Here is a 17,407-nt window from a genome sequence, read left to right on the forward strand (position 1 = left end):
ACAACTTTTAAAACATCAAATATATATGCTGTATCCTTGGAGACGTCTTCCCTGTGTTGACAACTTGCAAAACATCAAACTTATATTCTGTATCTGTAGAATATTGCACATCAAACCCAGCGTTCTAGTTTCATCACAACATGAAATATCACACAGGACTTCATACTCCTCACAATAGAGTACAAATCATCAGTTGCCATTCAACTCCTTCATTATCCTGATGACTCTACATCCCACGCCTACTCTACCACTCTCCAGGAACCCAACTGATCCTAGCAGATTGACCTCACTCTGCACACGATACAATCTGGTTCCTTCAAAACGACACATAGTTCAAGATATACTCTATGTGATCAAAGTATCCGGACATCCCCAAAAACATACGTTTGTCATATTAGGTGCATTGTGTTGCGCCGGCCGGGGTGACCAAGCGGTTCTAGGTGCTACAGTCTGGAACCGCGAGACCGCTACGGTCGCAGGTTCGAATCCTGCCTCGGGCATGGATGTGTGTGATGTCATTAGGCTAGTTAGGTTTGAGTAGTTCTAAATTCTAGGGGACTGATGACATCAGAAGTTAAGTCCCATAGTGCTCAGAGCCATTTGAACCATTTTGCTGCAACCTACTGCCAGGTACTCCATATCAGGGATCTCAGTAGTCATTAGATATCGTGAGACAGCAGAATGGGGCGCTCCGCGGAACTCGCGGACTTGGAACGTGGTCAACTGATTGCATGCCACTTGTGTCATACTTCTGTACGCGAGATTTCCACACTCATAACATCCCTAGGTCCACTGTTTCCGATGTGATAGTGATGTGGAAACGTGAAGGGACACGTACAGCACAAAAGCGTACAGGCCGACGTCGTCAGAAACCGCCGACAATTAAAGAGGGTCGTAATGTGTAATAAGTGGAATCTATACAGACCATCACACAGGAATTCGAAACGCCATCAGGATCCACTACAAGTACTATGACAATTAAGGGGGAGGTGAGAAAACTTGGATTTCATAGTCGAGTGGCTGCTCATAAGCCGCACATCACGCCGGTAAATGCCAAACGACTCCTCACATGGTATAAGGAGCGTAAACATTAGACGATTAAACAATGAAAAACATTCTGTGGAATGACGAATCACGGTACACAATGTGGCGATCCGATGGCGGTGTGTGTATATGGTGAATGCCCGGTGAACGTCATCTGCCAGCGTGTGTAGAGCCCACAGTAAAATTCGAAGACGATGGTGTTGTGGTGTGGTTGTGTTTTTCATGGAGGGGGCTTGCATCCCTTGTCGTTTTGCGTGACTCTATGATATCAGAGACCTACATTGATGTTTTAAGCACCTTCTTCCTTCCCACTGTTGAAGAGCAATTTGGGGATGGCGACTGGATCTTTCAACACGATCGAGCAGCTGTTCATAATGCGCAGCTTGTAGCGGAGTGGTTCCACGATAATAACATCCCTGTAATGGACTGGCCTGCACACAGTTCTGAACTGAATCCTACAGAGCACCTTTGGGATGTTCTGGAACGCCAACTTCATGCTAGGCCACAAGGACCGACATCGATACCTCTCCTCAGTGCAGCACTCCGTAAAGAGTGGGCTGCCTTTCCCCATGAAAGCTTCCAGCAACTGATTGAACGTATGCCTGCGAGAGTGGAAGCCTTCATCAAGGCTCTGGGCGGGCAAACACAATACTGAATTCCGGCATTACCGATGGAGGGCGCCACGAACTTGTAAGTCATTTTCAGCCTCGTGTCCGGATACTTTTGACCACATAGTGTATCTTACTGAACTGACTCCACACAACCTATTGGCACATGTATTACTTACGTCAACTATGCAGGGCTATAAATGATGTAGTATCATGACCGCCTCAGACTGATCTCTAATGCGACCAATGTGCTCTTTTAAGTAAGCTTCTAATGTTTTGCATGGCAAGATTACGGTGATATGACAAAAGTCGCGGGATACCCCCAAATAGTGAGAAATGCTGCCTCTACAGCGAAAGTGTTACCGGTACAGGATTTTGTGCATGAACTGACATTTAGATTATGCGCCATAATTGTTCGATGACACTGCTGTCGAGCGATCTGGGTGGTCAAACCATTCGCTCGAACTGTGCAGAACGTTCTTGAAACAAGTTGCGAACAACCGCGGCCTGATGACGTGGCGCATTGTCATCCACAAAAATTCCACCGTTGCTTGGGAACATGACGTCTATGAATGGCTGCAAATGGTTTCCAAGTAGCTGAAAATCTAGAGGATCCAGGTCATTCCATGTAAACACAACTCACCCCGTTACGGAACGACTACCAGCTTGCAACAATGCCTTGTTGATGGCTCTGGTCCATGGCTTCGTGGCGTCTACGCCACACTCGAACCCTACCATCAGCTCCTACCAACGGAAATCAGGACTCGTCTGACCAGACCACGGTTTTCCAGTCGTCTAGGATCCGACCGGTATGGTCACGAGCTCAGGAGAGGCGCTGCAAACGATGTCATGCTGCCGGTCGTCGCCTGCCATTGGCCATTAACGTCTAATTTCGCAGCACTGTCGTACGTCCCACCTTGATTTCTACATACGCCAGATTTCGCCGCACTGTGCTAAAGGATGCGTTCGTCATATGTACCATATTAAGTTCTGAGGTTATTTCAAGCAGTGTTACTTATCTGTTACACTGACAGGTCTAAGCAAACGCCGCTACTCTCGGACGTTAAGTAAAGGCCATCAGCTTCGTCTACGGTGAGAGGTAATGCCTGAAATTTGGTTTTCAGGGCACACTCTTGAAACTGTGAATCGCGGAATATTGGGTTCCCTAACGATTTACGAAATGGAATGTCCCATTCATCTAGCTCCAACTACTGTTCCGCGTTCAGAGTCTGATAATTCCCATCGTGCGGCCATAATCACGTCGTAAACCTTTTCACACGAATCACACGAGTACAAATGACAATCGTGCCAATAAACTGCCCTTTTATACCTTGCGGACGCGATACTACCGCGATATATATATATATATATATATATATATATATATATATATATATATATATGTGTGTGTGTGTGTGTGTGTGTGTGTGTGTGTGTGTGTGTGTGTGCGTGTTTTCATTTTTATTTTTTATTTTATACGTTTAGTTCCGTAGGATCAAATTGTGGAGCAAATGTCCAAGGTCATGGAACGTGTTAGTACATGAAATTACAACATAAAAGCAGTAACAGATAAAATAAAATGTTTACGAACCCAAAAATAAAAGACAAGCCATAAGTTTGAGTAAACGCGATCAACAATATAACATAGTTAACAATATAACATAAAAATCGCTGTCCCACGAGTTTTGTGACCTCGGTGTAGGATAGATTGCTTTTGCAGGAATATGCTCGATATGCAAATGTCTTCAAGTAGATGAGGTAGGTAGTCGTCTCTTCTTTTTAGGTCTACACCTCTGCAGTAAGCAGCGATCTTACAGTGTTGTTGTTGTGGTTTTCAGTCCTGAGACTGGTTTGATGCAGCTCTCCATGCTACTCTATCCTGTGCAAACTTCTTCATCTCCCAGTGCTTACTGCAACCTACATCCTTCTGAATCTGCTTAGTGTATTCATCTCTTGGTCTCCCTCTACGAGTTTTACCCTCCACGCTGCCCTCCAATACTAAGTTGGTGATCCCTTGATGCCTCTGAACACGTCCTACCAATCAATCCCTTCTTCCAGTCAAGTTGTGCCACAAACTTCTCTTCTCCCCAATCCTATTCAATACCTCCTCATTAGTTATCTGATCTACCCATCTAATCTTCAGCATTCTTCTGTAGCATCACATTTCGAAAGCTTCTATTCTCTTCTTGTCCAAACAATTTATCGTCCATGTTTCACTTCCATACATGGCTACACTCCATACAAATACTTTGAGAAACGACTTCCTGACACTTAAATCTATACTCGATGTTAACAAATTTCTCTTCTTCAGAAACGCTTTCCTTGCCATTGCCAGTCTACATTTTATATCCTCTCTACTTCGACCATCATCAGTTATTTTGCTCCCCAAATAGCAAAACTCCTTAACTACTTTAAGCGTCTCATTTCCTAATCTAATTCCCTCAGCATCACCCGACTTAATTCGACTACATTCCATTATCCTCGTTTTGCTTTTGTTGATGTTCATCTTATATCCTCCTTTCAAGACACTATCCATTCCGTTCAACCGCGCTTCCAAGTCCTTACAATGTCGTCGGCGAACCTCAAAATTTTTATTTCCTCTCCATGGCTTTTAATACCTACTCCGAATTTTTCTTTTGTTTCCTTCACTGCTTGCTCAATGTACAGATTGAATAACATCGGGGAGAGGCTACAACCCTGTCTCACTCCCTTCCCAACCACTGCTTCCCTTTCATGTCCCTCGATTCTTATAACTGCCTTCTGCTTTCTGTACAAATTGTAAATAGCCTTTCGCTCCCTGTATTTTACCCCTGCCACCTTCAGAATTTGAAAGAGAGTATTCCAGTCAACATTGTCAAAAGCTTTCTCTAAGTCTACAAATGCTAGAAACGTAGGTTTGTCTTTCGTTAATTTTGCTTCTAAGATAAGTCGTAGGGTCAGTATTGCCTCACGTGTTCCAATATTTCTACGGAATCCAAACTGATCTTCCCCGAGGTCGGCTTCTACTAGTTTTTCCATTCGTCTGTAAAGAATTCGCGTTAGTATTTTTCAGCCCTGACTTATTAAACTGATAGTTCGGTAATTTTCACATCTGTCTTACAATAGTATTATGAAATTCCGATAACGACTTAACGTGTTAACAGGACTACGGATGGACGCCATCACAGACGAGCACCATCCTGAGCTCGTTCTTCTGGGGCTACGTGGTGATGCTGTCACCAGCTGGATGGCTGGCAGACAGGTTTGGCGCCAAGAACTTCCTGTCTGGCTCGCTGTTCTTCTCTGGAATCGTGACCACCCTGACTGAGGTGGTGGCCGACGCGGGCGGCATCGTCTTCGTCTGCGCCTCCAGAGTCGTGCTGGGTTTGTGCCAGGTACGTCACGGAGAGCAAAATGTGGTCGCCACCGTGAGACACTTCTGTGATGTCACCGCCAGACACCACACTTGCTAGGTGGTAGCCTTTAAATCGGCCGCGGTCCGTTAGTGTACGTCGGACCAGCCTGTAGCCATTATCAGTGATTGCAGACCGAGCGCCGCCACACGGCAGGTCTAGAGAGACTTCCTAGCACTCGCCCCAGTTGTACAGCCGACTTTGCTAGCGATGGTTCACTGACTACTTACGCTCTCATTTGCAGAGACGACAGTTTAGCATAGCCTTCGGCTACGTCATTTGCTACGACCTAGCAAGGCGCCATATTCAGTTACTATTGATATTGATATTGTGAATCATGTACCGTCAAGAGCGACGTTCATCATTAATGGATTAAAGTTAAGTATCAAAGTAATTACGTCCGGTTTCTGAATTCTAATTCCTTGTCATGTTCCAGACCTCACGTCAGTATAGTCCTTCCCTCCTCACGCCAGCCTGCGTGAGCTAAAACGCGTGCATTTCGGCCTCCTCTGGTAACACGGTGTTGGTTCTTCTGCCAACTACAACAACTTCAAGCGAACAACGCGCTTCTGTCGTCACTACTACAGCTGCGCAATGTCAATGAAACAGTGAACTTTGGCAGTCGTTAATCTGTTACTAAAATGGATAATCTCGTTAAACCTGAAAGTGTTACTTTACAGTAGATTTGTCACAAAATAAATTTAATTGTTAACTCGTAATAGTAAACTTTGTTGTGGGTGTAGTGAAATGAGCAAATAGATCAAACGCATTACCGTTGCTTAAGTAAAAAATTTTTGGCTGGGGAAGTTTAGATAGAGCATCGAACATAAATAACAAAAACAGTTCGACCATTTAATAATTTAGTTTGGTAATTATTTAGTTATCAATATTAAATAGTGGTAGAATCAAAATGCAAGAGAATAAGATAGTATCTGATTCTCGGTGCATAAAATGTGCTGATCAACGATGCGTCTGCTCAACATTCTCATCGAAATTGAACTTTTGGTCGGTTTTAAAGTTTTCAACAGCTTAGCAAATGACTTCGTTTCGAAAACGTGTAAAGGAATCATTTTCTTAATAACAAAGTTTACTATACATTGATCCACAATAGCATGAGACACATCGCTGGCTATGGCTGCAGTGCCAAAAGACTCTCCAAATCTTCTCTGTCGTATTCTTTTAACCGGATTACTGCACCTGGCTCCGCTGTCAGTACCTGAATGCTCGAGCTTGATTTTTTTCCTCTCAACCGGAACCTGCCTTCACTGTTTCTTCAAACTATACACTGCGATTCATGTGATCTCCTTATGTGTTGGTGCAAGTTGTTAAGGTACGAAGTGTGCATAAAATATGCTCATCAACGATGCGTCTGCATAATATTCCCATCGAAATTGAACTTCTGGTGGGTTTTAAAGTTTTCAGCAGCTTCCTAAATGACTTCCATTTGAAAACGTGTAAAGGAATCATGTTCGTAATAACAAAGATTACTATGCATTGATCCACACTAGCATGAGACGCATCGCTGCCAATGGCTGCAATGCCAAAAGACTCTCCAAATTTTCTCTGTCGTATTCTTTTAACCGGATTACTGCACCTGGCTCCGCTGTCAGTACCTGAATACCCGAGCTTGATTTTTTCCTCTCAGCCGGACCCTACCTTCACTGTTTCTTCAAACTATACATACTGCGATTCATAAGCTCTCCTTATTTATTGGTTCAAGTTGTTAAGGCCCGAAGTATGAGCCATAATTGTTGATTTTTTTGGGCAAGCACAGTTAACAATCGAAAAGTATTTGTTCTCAAGATTTGGATACAAAATTAACGTAATCAATTAAATGCGCCCACTGGTTTTAATCAGTTGCAGACCGAGAATCCGATTCCATGATTTAGTTTACACAGTCAATCCACTAACAAGAAGTAGTACTTAAGGTGAACTCACTAAACCAACAACAGTAAACAGTAAACACCTGCTTACATCAATCACACGGCCGCCCCCTCATAGCTTTACTTCCGCCAGTACCTCGTCTCCTATCTTCCACAGTTCACGGAAGCTGTGCGAAACTTGCAACATTAGCACTCCCGGAAGACAGAATATTGCGGACAAATGGCTTAGCCACAGCCTGGGGGATGTTCCCAGAATGAGTTTTTCACTCTGTAGTTAGGAAGGCTGGAGACGAGATACTGGTGGAAGTAAATCTTTGAGGAGGGCTGTGGAGTCCTGAGTGAATGGCTTACTCGGTAAAGCACTTGCTTCCGAAAGGTAAGAGTTCCGAGTTCCAGTTTTTAACCGGCGCACAATTTTAATCTACCGGGAAGTTTTAAGGTAACGGAAGTTAAAGAGACCATTAATATATTTTAATAATAATTTAAAAGTTAATCTTTTAATCAATAGTTGGCTGGCTCTGAGCACTATGGGACTTAACATCTCAGGTCATCAGTCACCTAGAACTTAGAACTACTTAAACCTAACTAACCTAAGGACATCACACACATCCATGCTCGAGGCAGGATTCGAGCCTGCGACCGTAGCGGTCTCGCGGTTCCAGACTGAAGCGCCTAGAACCGCTCGGCCACCAGGGGCCGGCTTAATCAATAGTTAATGGAATGTAGTCGAATTAAGTCGGGTGATGCTGAGGGAATTAGATTGGGAAATGAGACACTTAAAGTAGTAAAGGAGTTTTGCTATTTGGGGAGCAAAATAACTGATGATGGTCGAAGTAGAGAGGATATAAAATGTAGACTGGCAATGGCAAGGAAAACGTTTCTGAAGAAGAGAAATTTGTTAACATCAAGTATAGATTTAAGTGTAAGGAAGTCGTTTCTGAAAGTATTTGTATGGAGTGTAGCCATGTATGGAAGTGAAACATGGACGATAAATAGTTTGGACAAGAAGAGAATAGAAGCTTTCAAAATGTGGTGCTACAGAAGAATGCTGAAGATTAGATGGATAGATCAGATAACTAATGAGGAGGTATTGAATAGGATTGGGGAGAAGAGGAGTTTGTGGCAAACTTGACTAGAAGAAGGGATCGGTTAGTAGGACATGTTATAAGGCATCAAGGGATCACCAATTTAGTATTGGAGGGCAGCGTGGAGGGTAAAAATCGTAGAGGGAGACCAAGAGATGAATACACTAAGCAGATTCGGAAGGATGTAGGCTGCAGTATGTACTGGGAGATAAAGAAGCTTGCACAGGATAGAGTAGCATGGAGAGCTGCATCAAACCAGTCTCAGGACTGAAGACCACCACAACAACAACAGCTTCCTTAATTAACAGTTAAAGGTTTAACGGTCTTGTGTGCAGCTATGTTCACTACTGATAGAGTTATGTGAGTGACTGTAATCTGAGTTACTCCCGCTCTACATATATTGGATGTTTTGACTGATGGGAGAAGGATGAGCAGGTGAAGGAGTAATAGGAAGCGGATGAGTGAAAAGTGCTGGGGAAAGAGATGATGGAGGGAAATAGTACTCGGAAGGGTAGAGCGAGAATAGGACTGTGGAAAAGAAGGAACAAGGTGAATACGAGAAATGAAAGGTGGGGTTTTTAGAAGTAGAGGTAGGGCGCGAGAGGGTCTGACAGCATTAAAAGACGATGGGTAGGACCTGACGGTTGAGGATGCGGAAGAAAAATGTTGTGAAGGAGGAAAAGTGGAGATAATTTTGAGAGATATGGGGGAAGGAAGAATACGGGTGGAAGAAATTAGAGGTTGAGGGGAACAGGAGATGAGGAGGAAGAAGTGGTGGAGGAGGAACTGCAGGAACTGCAGCATATGATCGCAGGAGGGCGACATTGCCTGAACCCGGTAATTTGGAAATTAATGAGCAACGATCTGTAGACTGAAAAAAATTAGACAATTTTATATTTTCCCATTAGTTCGGTGACATGTAGTGACTACATTAAAATTACCCACGAAAACCTACATCACTGTAATGAGATGTAGGCCTGAGACCCCATTCCTCCTGAATGCTCAGAAGAGAATATTTACTAAGTAGTACACTCTGTCTTGATACTGGAGGCTTTTACTGTACGTTTGACAGACAGCTCTAAACGTATCTGAGTTATTGGAAACGCAGTAACAAAAACGAATCGTATTAGCAGTTGCTGCTGGGATATATAAATTTATTTCCATGCAGTGGGTCTTAAGTTACAAATAAACAGGACGACTAGGTATTGATTTCGGTCGCTTCTTTGTAAATTTAGTTTTGAAAATTATCACCTAATGCGGGTAGCATGAATTATCGCCTTTCGCAGCAACAGTATTGGTCAAGAGGTTTTACATTTCCTGTCAAGATGAAATGATTAATTTCCTTGCTTCACATAGAAGCTCTTGATTCGTTTTCAAAAAATTCACGCTATCTGATTAAACGTATCGGGACACTGAAACCGGCATTAATATGGGTTGTGTCCATTGTTTGCATTTATGACGGCTTGAACTCAGTTGGGAAGACTGCCAGTGAGATGTCTGGATGTCTTTGTCGGAATGGCAGAGAGGGTAGTGATGTTGGACCCTGCGGTCTAGAGCGAAGTCCATGTTCGAAGTCACTGAGCTGTCCTGACCGACCTGTTTAGCTGCTGCACAAGTTAAGATTCTCCCTATGAATCTCAGTCTGGCACCTGATTCTCCTACGATTTGTTTTGTGTGGTCATTCCATCTAAGGTCGCTCTGGATAGTCACTCCTAGTTACTGTTTGCAGGAGTTTGTCATCAGTGGTGTAGCTGTACAGTAGCAGCTTTTTTTTTTCAACGTATGCTCAGTATGTTACATTTATTTACTTTCAGAGACAACTGCCAGACTCTGTACATTCATCAATACTCTGCACGTAATTCTACATATCGATACTGTCTTCTAGCTGCCATCTTTTAAAAATAATGCCATAGACAAAACAGTTTTTCCCGGAGTTTGCTTACTGTCCTCCAAGTCCAATACTGAGTGACAAAAGCTGTAAAATTTAGATAAAATCGCTATTTCTACATCTACATCCATACTCCGCAGCCCACCTGACGGTGTGTGGCGGAGGGTACCTTGAGTACCTCTATCGGTTCTGCCTTCTATTCCAGTCTCGTATTGTTCGTGGAAAGAAGGATTGTCGGTATGCGTCTGTGTGGGCTCTAATCTCTCTGATTTTATCCTCATGGTCTCTTCGCGAGATATACGTAGGAGGGAGCAATACACTTCTTGACTCCTCGGTGAAGGTATGTTCTCGAAACTTCAACAAAAGCCCGTACCGAGATACTGAGCGTCTCTCCTGCAGAGTCTTCCACTGGAGTTTATCTATCATCTCCGTAACGCTTTCGCGATTACTAAATGATCCTGTAACGAAGCGCGCTGCTCTCCGTTGGATCTTCTCTATCTCCTCTATCAACCCTATCTGGTAAGGATCCCACACTGCTGAGCAGAATTCAAGCAGGGGGCAAACAAGCGTACTGTAACCTACTTCCTTTGTTTTCGGATTGCATTTTCTTAGGATTCTTCCAATGAATCTCAGTCGGGAATCTGCTTTACCGACGATCATATGATCATTCCATTTTAAATCACTCCTAATTCCTACTCCCAGGTAATTTATGGAATTAACTGCTTCTAGTTGCTGATCTACTATATTGTAGCTACACGATAAGGGATCTTTCTCTCTATGTATCCGCAGCACATTGCACTTTTCTACATTGAGATTCAATTGCCATTTCCTGCACCATGCGTCAATTCGCTGCAGTTCCTCCTGCATTTAAGTACAAATTTCCATTGTTAGAACCTCTCGATATACCACACAATCATCCACAAAAAGCCTCAGTGAACTTCCGATGTCATCCACAAGGTCATTTATGTATATTGTGAATAGAAACGGTCCTCCGACACTCCCCTGTGGCACACCTGAAATCACTCCTACTTCGGAAGACTTCTCTCCATTGAGAATGACATGCTGCGTTCTGTTATCTAGGAACTCTTAAATCCAATCACACAATTGGTCTGATAGTCCATATACTCTTACTTTGTTCATTAAACGACTGTGGGGAACTGTATCGAACGCCTTGAGGAAGTCAAGAAACACGGCATCTATGCCGGCCGAAGTGGCCGTGCGGTTAAAGGCGCTGCAGTCTGGAACCGCATGGCCGCTTCGGTCGCAGGTTCGAATCCTGCCTCGGGCATGGATGTTTGTAATGTCCTTAGGTTAGTTAGGTTTAACTAGTTCTAAGTTCTAGGGGACTAATGACCTCAGCAGTTGAGTCCCATAGTGCTCAGAGCCATTTGAACCATTTTGAACCACGGCATCTACCTGGGAACTCGTGTCTCGTGGACGAATAGCGCGAGCTGGGTTTCACACGATCGTATTTTTCGAAACCCATGCTGATTCTTACAGAGTAGATTTCTAGTTCCCAGAAAAGCCATTATACTCCAACATAATACGTGTTCCAAAATTCTACAACTGTCTTATAGACAATCGCATAATCTACGAACAGTCTTAAATAACACCCGACGGTTTCTACTAGATCATTTACATACATTGTAAACAGTAACATTCCTATTACACTTCCTTGAGGTACACCGGAAATTACATTTACGTCCGTCGATTTTGTTCCGTTAAGAGCGACGTGATGAATTCTATCTACAAGGAAGTCTTGAATACAGTCGCAAATCTTGTCCGATACGGCATAAGCTCGTTTATTTCCACCAAATGGCAGTGCAGGATGGAGTCTAATGTTTTCCTGAAGTCAAGGAACACGGGATCAACCAAAGCGCAATTGTCTAAATTGCTGTGGATCTAATGGAGGAGCTGAGCGAGATAAATTTCTCAAGATCTGTTTGCGGAGTCCATTTGCATATTTAGAGAACAGATTTTCGTTCGCCAAAAACGTCATAATTCTTGAGCGTAAAACATGTTCCATAATTCTACAACAGACTGACGTCAACGACTACAAGAACATGGAGATTTCCACGACACATATAAGCTTCCTACCTACCGAGGTTGTGCTTTCTGTGGAGACTGGAGCCATTTATCACAGGCGTGTCACACTCTTTAACACGATGTTCTTGAAAATTAAGGAAAAAAAGAAAGAAAGAACAAATACGGAATAAGAGTTTAACATCCCGTTGTCAGCGCAGTCATTACAGACGCAGCACAAGCTCGTATTCAAAATTATGGGGAAGGACGTTGGCCGTGACCTTTTCAAAGGAACCATCCAGGCTGGAGCGATTTACGGAAATCAAGAAAAACCTATATCTGATGGCCGGACACGGATCTGAACAGTTGTCCTTCCGAATGCGAGTCCAGTGTGCCAACCACACCTCTCTTGGTGGTGGCCTTGGAGACACAGGCGTAAAAATCTACGTTACTTTAAGAGTGCAATTATCTCCACAGGCGTTATGAACTGGTTAATTTAGCATGAGAACAAATTTTTCTGATGAAGTTTCTCTATGTCTCCGCTTATTTGAAGAATTTCTTATTATTAGGACGGAATAGTGGGTTCTCTCAGAAAGACTTCCAATTCAATCGCTTTGGCGATTGTACCGTCATCAGACTCGCCACACTCTTGTAAAATTCGATGGTCTGGAGCTGTATTTTTCCTGTTCTGATGTCTTATTCAACATTTATAGCCGCGCGTGATTAGCCGATCGGTCTAAGGCGCTGCAGTCATGGACTGTGCGGCTGGTCCCGGCGGAGGTTCGAGTCCTCCCTCGGGCATGAGTGTGTGTGTTTGTCCTTAGGATAATTTAGTTTAAGTAGTGTGTAAGCTTAGGGACTGATGACCTTAGCAGTTAAGTCCCATAAGATTTCACGCACATTTGAACATTTTTCAACATTTATATTTTGATAGCAATATTGATGGTGTTTCCTGTGTACCACTTTCGGCATTCTTTGGTGATCTGGTTAGAAGTGTGATAACGTTGTGTACTTCATTTTTAGTGGGTTTTTCAGCAAGAGCAGACTTACTAGTGGACTTAAAGTCCCTTGTGTTTTTGTTGTTTGCCTGTTGTTGAGTGGAGATATTAACTTTTCGTAATTAACTTCCAGGTACTGATGTCGAAGGTGACACAAACAGAGGTAGTAGTGAGAATTGGTAAGAGTATTTTGTGTCTGCATATCAACTTCTGCTTTCTGATCTTTACCTCATCAGCGAACACAAGACGTTAGTGATTTTTGCTATCCGTTGACTCAACAAGACGATAATATACAGTCCACGCTCATGGGCAGTCTGTCAGCATGCAACATAAACGTTGCTTGGATTTACACTCCGCTGCAGTGTAGGCATGACGTTGGCATTTGTAAGAGCACATTCGATTGTATATTTATGATCGCTCTTCAAAACGAAGGAACACTCCATTGACATATTCCGGTAATGTTATTGTAATGGTGGCTAATTTCTCCTTTCTCATGCACCCATCACGTGACATCTTTCACTCCGGAACAAGGTCTTTGAAACATCCATTTTTCAAATAACTTACGTTACTTTACATAACATCACAGCACACATCGATATAGTTAAGTCGATTATGCTTTTTGACGACGACAGTGCTAGCTTCTTGCATTTAAGAAGACACTGCCTTTGGGATTTCGACATTTCAATGAGGGTGGTGCCATTTCATTTCACACACTTGAGATCTCACGTCACTACCTCTCGTGCTTTTTAAATACCTTTATTCGTTTACCTTGTTGGTATTACAGTCCTTAGGTCTTACAACTACCCAGAAATTTTGCATACAGCGTGTGTCAAAATGAATATCATGGTATTAAGACTTTGTAGCATTTACTACATTCAACCTAAATTATAAATAATACATCAAAAGAAAGAGCAACTCAGTTTTGTTCTTATACTTGTCCACATGCGCATGCGCTGTTTTCATGTATTTCGTTGGAACGTACAACTAGCAAGGATGACGACTAGTGAATAGAAAGCTTTTAGTGTTTTACGGTTTGCAAGGATTGAATCTGTTGTTATAGTGTAACGCGCGTTCTGTACTAAATTCTATTGCAGTTCTCCAACTGATAACAAAATCTGTGAAATGGTATCACCAGCTTCTAAAAAAGTGGTTCAAATGGTTCAATGGCTCTGAGCACTATGGGACTTAACATCTGAGGTCATCAGTCCCCTAGAACTTAGAACTACTTAAACCTAACTAACCTAAGGACATCACACACATCCATGCGCCAGGCAGGATTCGAACCTGCGACCATAGCAGTCGCTCGGTTTCAGACTGAAGCGCCTAGAACCACTCGGCCACAGCGGCCGGCACCAGCTTCTAGATACCGGCCGTCTTTGCAAACAGATGAGAAGGGGACGACCAAGAGTGACTGAAAGAAACCAACTCTGAAGGCTAGTCGTGAATTAGCAGTTCCTTCGACGTCTGTGTGGAAACTTTTAAGGAGACGCTTACAACTGTGTCCTTATAGTTTGCAGTTGTTACAGGTTCTAAAGACTACAGACTACAGTTTCCGTGCTAACTCTGCAAACGAAATGTTTCTGCGTGACAATGAAGATGTTCTGGATCGTGTTGCCTTCAGTGATGAATCGACATTTCACTTAAGTGGGAATGTGGACATACGTAATGTGTACATCTGGGAGTCAGCAAATCCCAACGACATGGTGCAATTGCAACGAGACTCTCCAAAATTGAATGTTTTTGTGCCATATCCTGACGGAAAGTTTATCGGCCTTTCTTTTTCTGTGAAGCGACGGCAACTGGTGTTTCTTATCCTGATGCGCTAGAACTATTCGTCTTTGCGCAATCGGAAGACGCTTTACCGCAGAACTTTTTATGGCGACAAGATGGAGTGCCGCCCCACTGGTAGAAATCAGTACGCGATTGGTTAAATGATGTTGTACCCGACCGCTGGATTGTCTGCTAGGAGCCAAATGATAGAGCTTGTTTCGCATGGCCACCATGTTATCCGACATGGAGCCATGCGGTTTGTACATTTGGATGTGGACAAAGGATCGTGAGTGTGTGCCTCCACTAGCAACCTGATCCACCTGAATTAAGAAACAGGACTGAAACAGTTGTTGCAACTACACCACTGGCCATTAAAATTGCTACACCACGAAAATGACGTGCTACAGACGCGAAATTTAACCGACAGGAAGAAGATGCTGTCATATGCAAATGTTAGCTTTTCAGAGCATTCATACAAGGCTGGCGCCGGTGGCGACACCTACAACGTGCTGACATGAGGAAAGTTTCCAACCGATTTCTCATACACAAACAGCAGTTGACCGGCGTTGCCTGGTGAAACGTTGTTGTGATGCCTCGTGTACCATCACGTTTCCGACTTTGATAAAGGTCGGATTGTAGCCTATCGCGATTGCGGTTAATCGTATCGCGACATTGCTGCTCGCGTTGGTCGAGATCCAATGACTGTTAGCAGAATATGGAATCGGTTGATTCAGGAGAGTAATACAGAACGCCATGCTGGATCCCAACGGCCTCGTATCACTAGCAGTCGAGATGACAGGCACCGTATCCGCACGGCTGTAACGACGGATCGTGCAGCCACGTCTCGATCCCTGAGTCAACAGATGGGGACGTTTGCAAGACAACAACCATCTGCACGAACAGTTCGACGATGTTTGCAGCCGCAGGGACTATCAGCTCGGAGACCAAGGCTGCGGTTACCCTTGACGCTGCATCACAGACAGGAGCGCCTGCGATGGTGTACTCAACCACGAACCTGGATGCACTAATGGCAAAACGTAATTTTTTCGGATGAATCCAGGTTCTGTTTACAGCATCATGATGATCGCATCCGCGTTTGGTGACATCATGGTGAACACACATTGGAAGCGTGTATTCGCCATTGCCATACTGGCGTATCACCCGGCGTGATGGTATGGGGTGCCATTGGTCACACGTCTCGGTCACCTCTTGTTCGCATTGACGGCACTTTGAACAGTGGACGTTACATTTCAGATGTGTTACGTCCCGTGGCTCTACTCTTCATTCGATCCCTGCGAAACTCTGCATTTCAGCAGGATAATGCACGACCGCATGTTGCAGGCCCCGTACGGGCCTTTCTGGATACAGAAAATGTTCGATTGCTGCCTTGGCCAGCACAGTCTCCAGATCTCTCACCAACTGAAAACGTCTGGTCAATGGTGGCCGAGCAACTGGCTCGTCACAATACGCCAGTCACTACTCTTGATGAACTGTGGTATCGTGTTGAAGCTGCATGGGCAGCTGTACCTGTACACGCCATCCAAGCTATGTTTGACTCAATGCCCAGGCGTATCAAGGCCGGTATTACGGCCAGAGGTGGTTGTTCTGGGTACTGATTTCTCAGGATCTATGCACCCAAATTGCGTGAAAATGTAATCACACGTCAGTTCTAGTATAATATATTTGTCCAATGAATACGCGTTTATCATCTGCATTTCTTGTTGGTGTATCAATTTTAATGGCCAGTAGTGTATTACTCCAGGCACACTGATCAAGTTTAGGAAGAAATCAGCTTTCGACTCGGCGTGTGCCGCGTGACGAATGCCGCTCATATTGAAAACTTGTAAGAAAAGCTGTGTGAGTTGCTCCTTCAGTTGATGTATTATTTATAATTGCAGGTTGAACGCAACAGATGTTACAATGCCTTAAAATGACTATATTCATTTTGAAATACTCGGTATTTTACACTACAGCCAATTCTACAAGTATGTTATGAATTAGAACTAATTTAGAATCCAACAATTAGAAGTTACTGTGACACAATTAGTACGGAAACAGTAACACTCTTTACATGCGTCCACGAAAAGTAAAACAATGAACACAAATTATAGGCACATAGTTTAAACTACGGGCGCTATCAGCAACGGACACGAGGTAAAAGAAAAGGGAGACAAAGAGTAAAGTGATAAGTCATGTGCAGTGAAGATTAGGGAAACAAAAGTGGTGTGACTGAGAAATGCAAATTTAAAAAATCTTAACCGGGACAAGATGAGAACATATTTGATTTTCTGTTTGAAAGAGGGAAAACTGGGCGTGCGCTTTACTTGTTATGGGGAAAAGTTACAGAAGAAAGTACTTCAGCCTTTACATAAATACAACACAGTTCTGAAAGTGCAGCGTAACTTGTTCCAGAGGCGGACAGAAGCAACAGAAAAGAAATTTTTTGTTTTGTGGATGGCCAAAGCTAGGCTTCTAGATACACTATGTGCTGAAAAGTATCCAGACACTTGGTTGAAAATGACTCACAAGTTTGTGGCACCCTCCATCGGTAATGCTGGAATTCAGTATGGTGTTGGCCCACCCTTAGCCTTGATGACAGCTTCCACTCTCGCAGGCATACGTTCAATCAGATGCTGGATGGTTTCTTGGGAAATGACAGCTCATTCTTCACGGAGTGCTGCGCTGAGGAGAAATATCGATGTCGGTCGGTGAGGCCT

At 43.5% G+C, this 17,407-nt stretch overlaps 1 protein-coding gene across 1 annotated transcript in view; it reads left to right on the forward strand.

Moving 5' to 3' along the window:
• Positions 1–17,407, forward strand: part of LOC126163098 (putative inorganic phosphate cotransporter) — a 168,394-nt gene that overhangs the window by 77,439 nt on the left and 73,548 nt on the right. The window contains exon 3 of the mRNA XM_049920018.1: positions 4,796–5,026. Coding sequence (XP_049775975.1) covers positions 4,796–5,026 — 231 coding nt within the window. The remainder of the gene's footprint in view (positions 1–4,795; positions 5,027–17,407) is intronic.

This window comes from Schistocerca cancellata, chromosome 1 (genome assembly GCF_023864275.1).
Source record: "Schistocerca cancellata isolate TAMUIC-IGC-003103 chromosome 1, iqSchCanc2.1, whole genome shotgun sequence".
In the NCBI taxonomy this organism is placed as follows: Eukaryota; Metazoa; Arthropoda; class Insecta; order Orthoptera; family Acrididae; genus Schistocerca; species Schistocerca cancellata.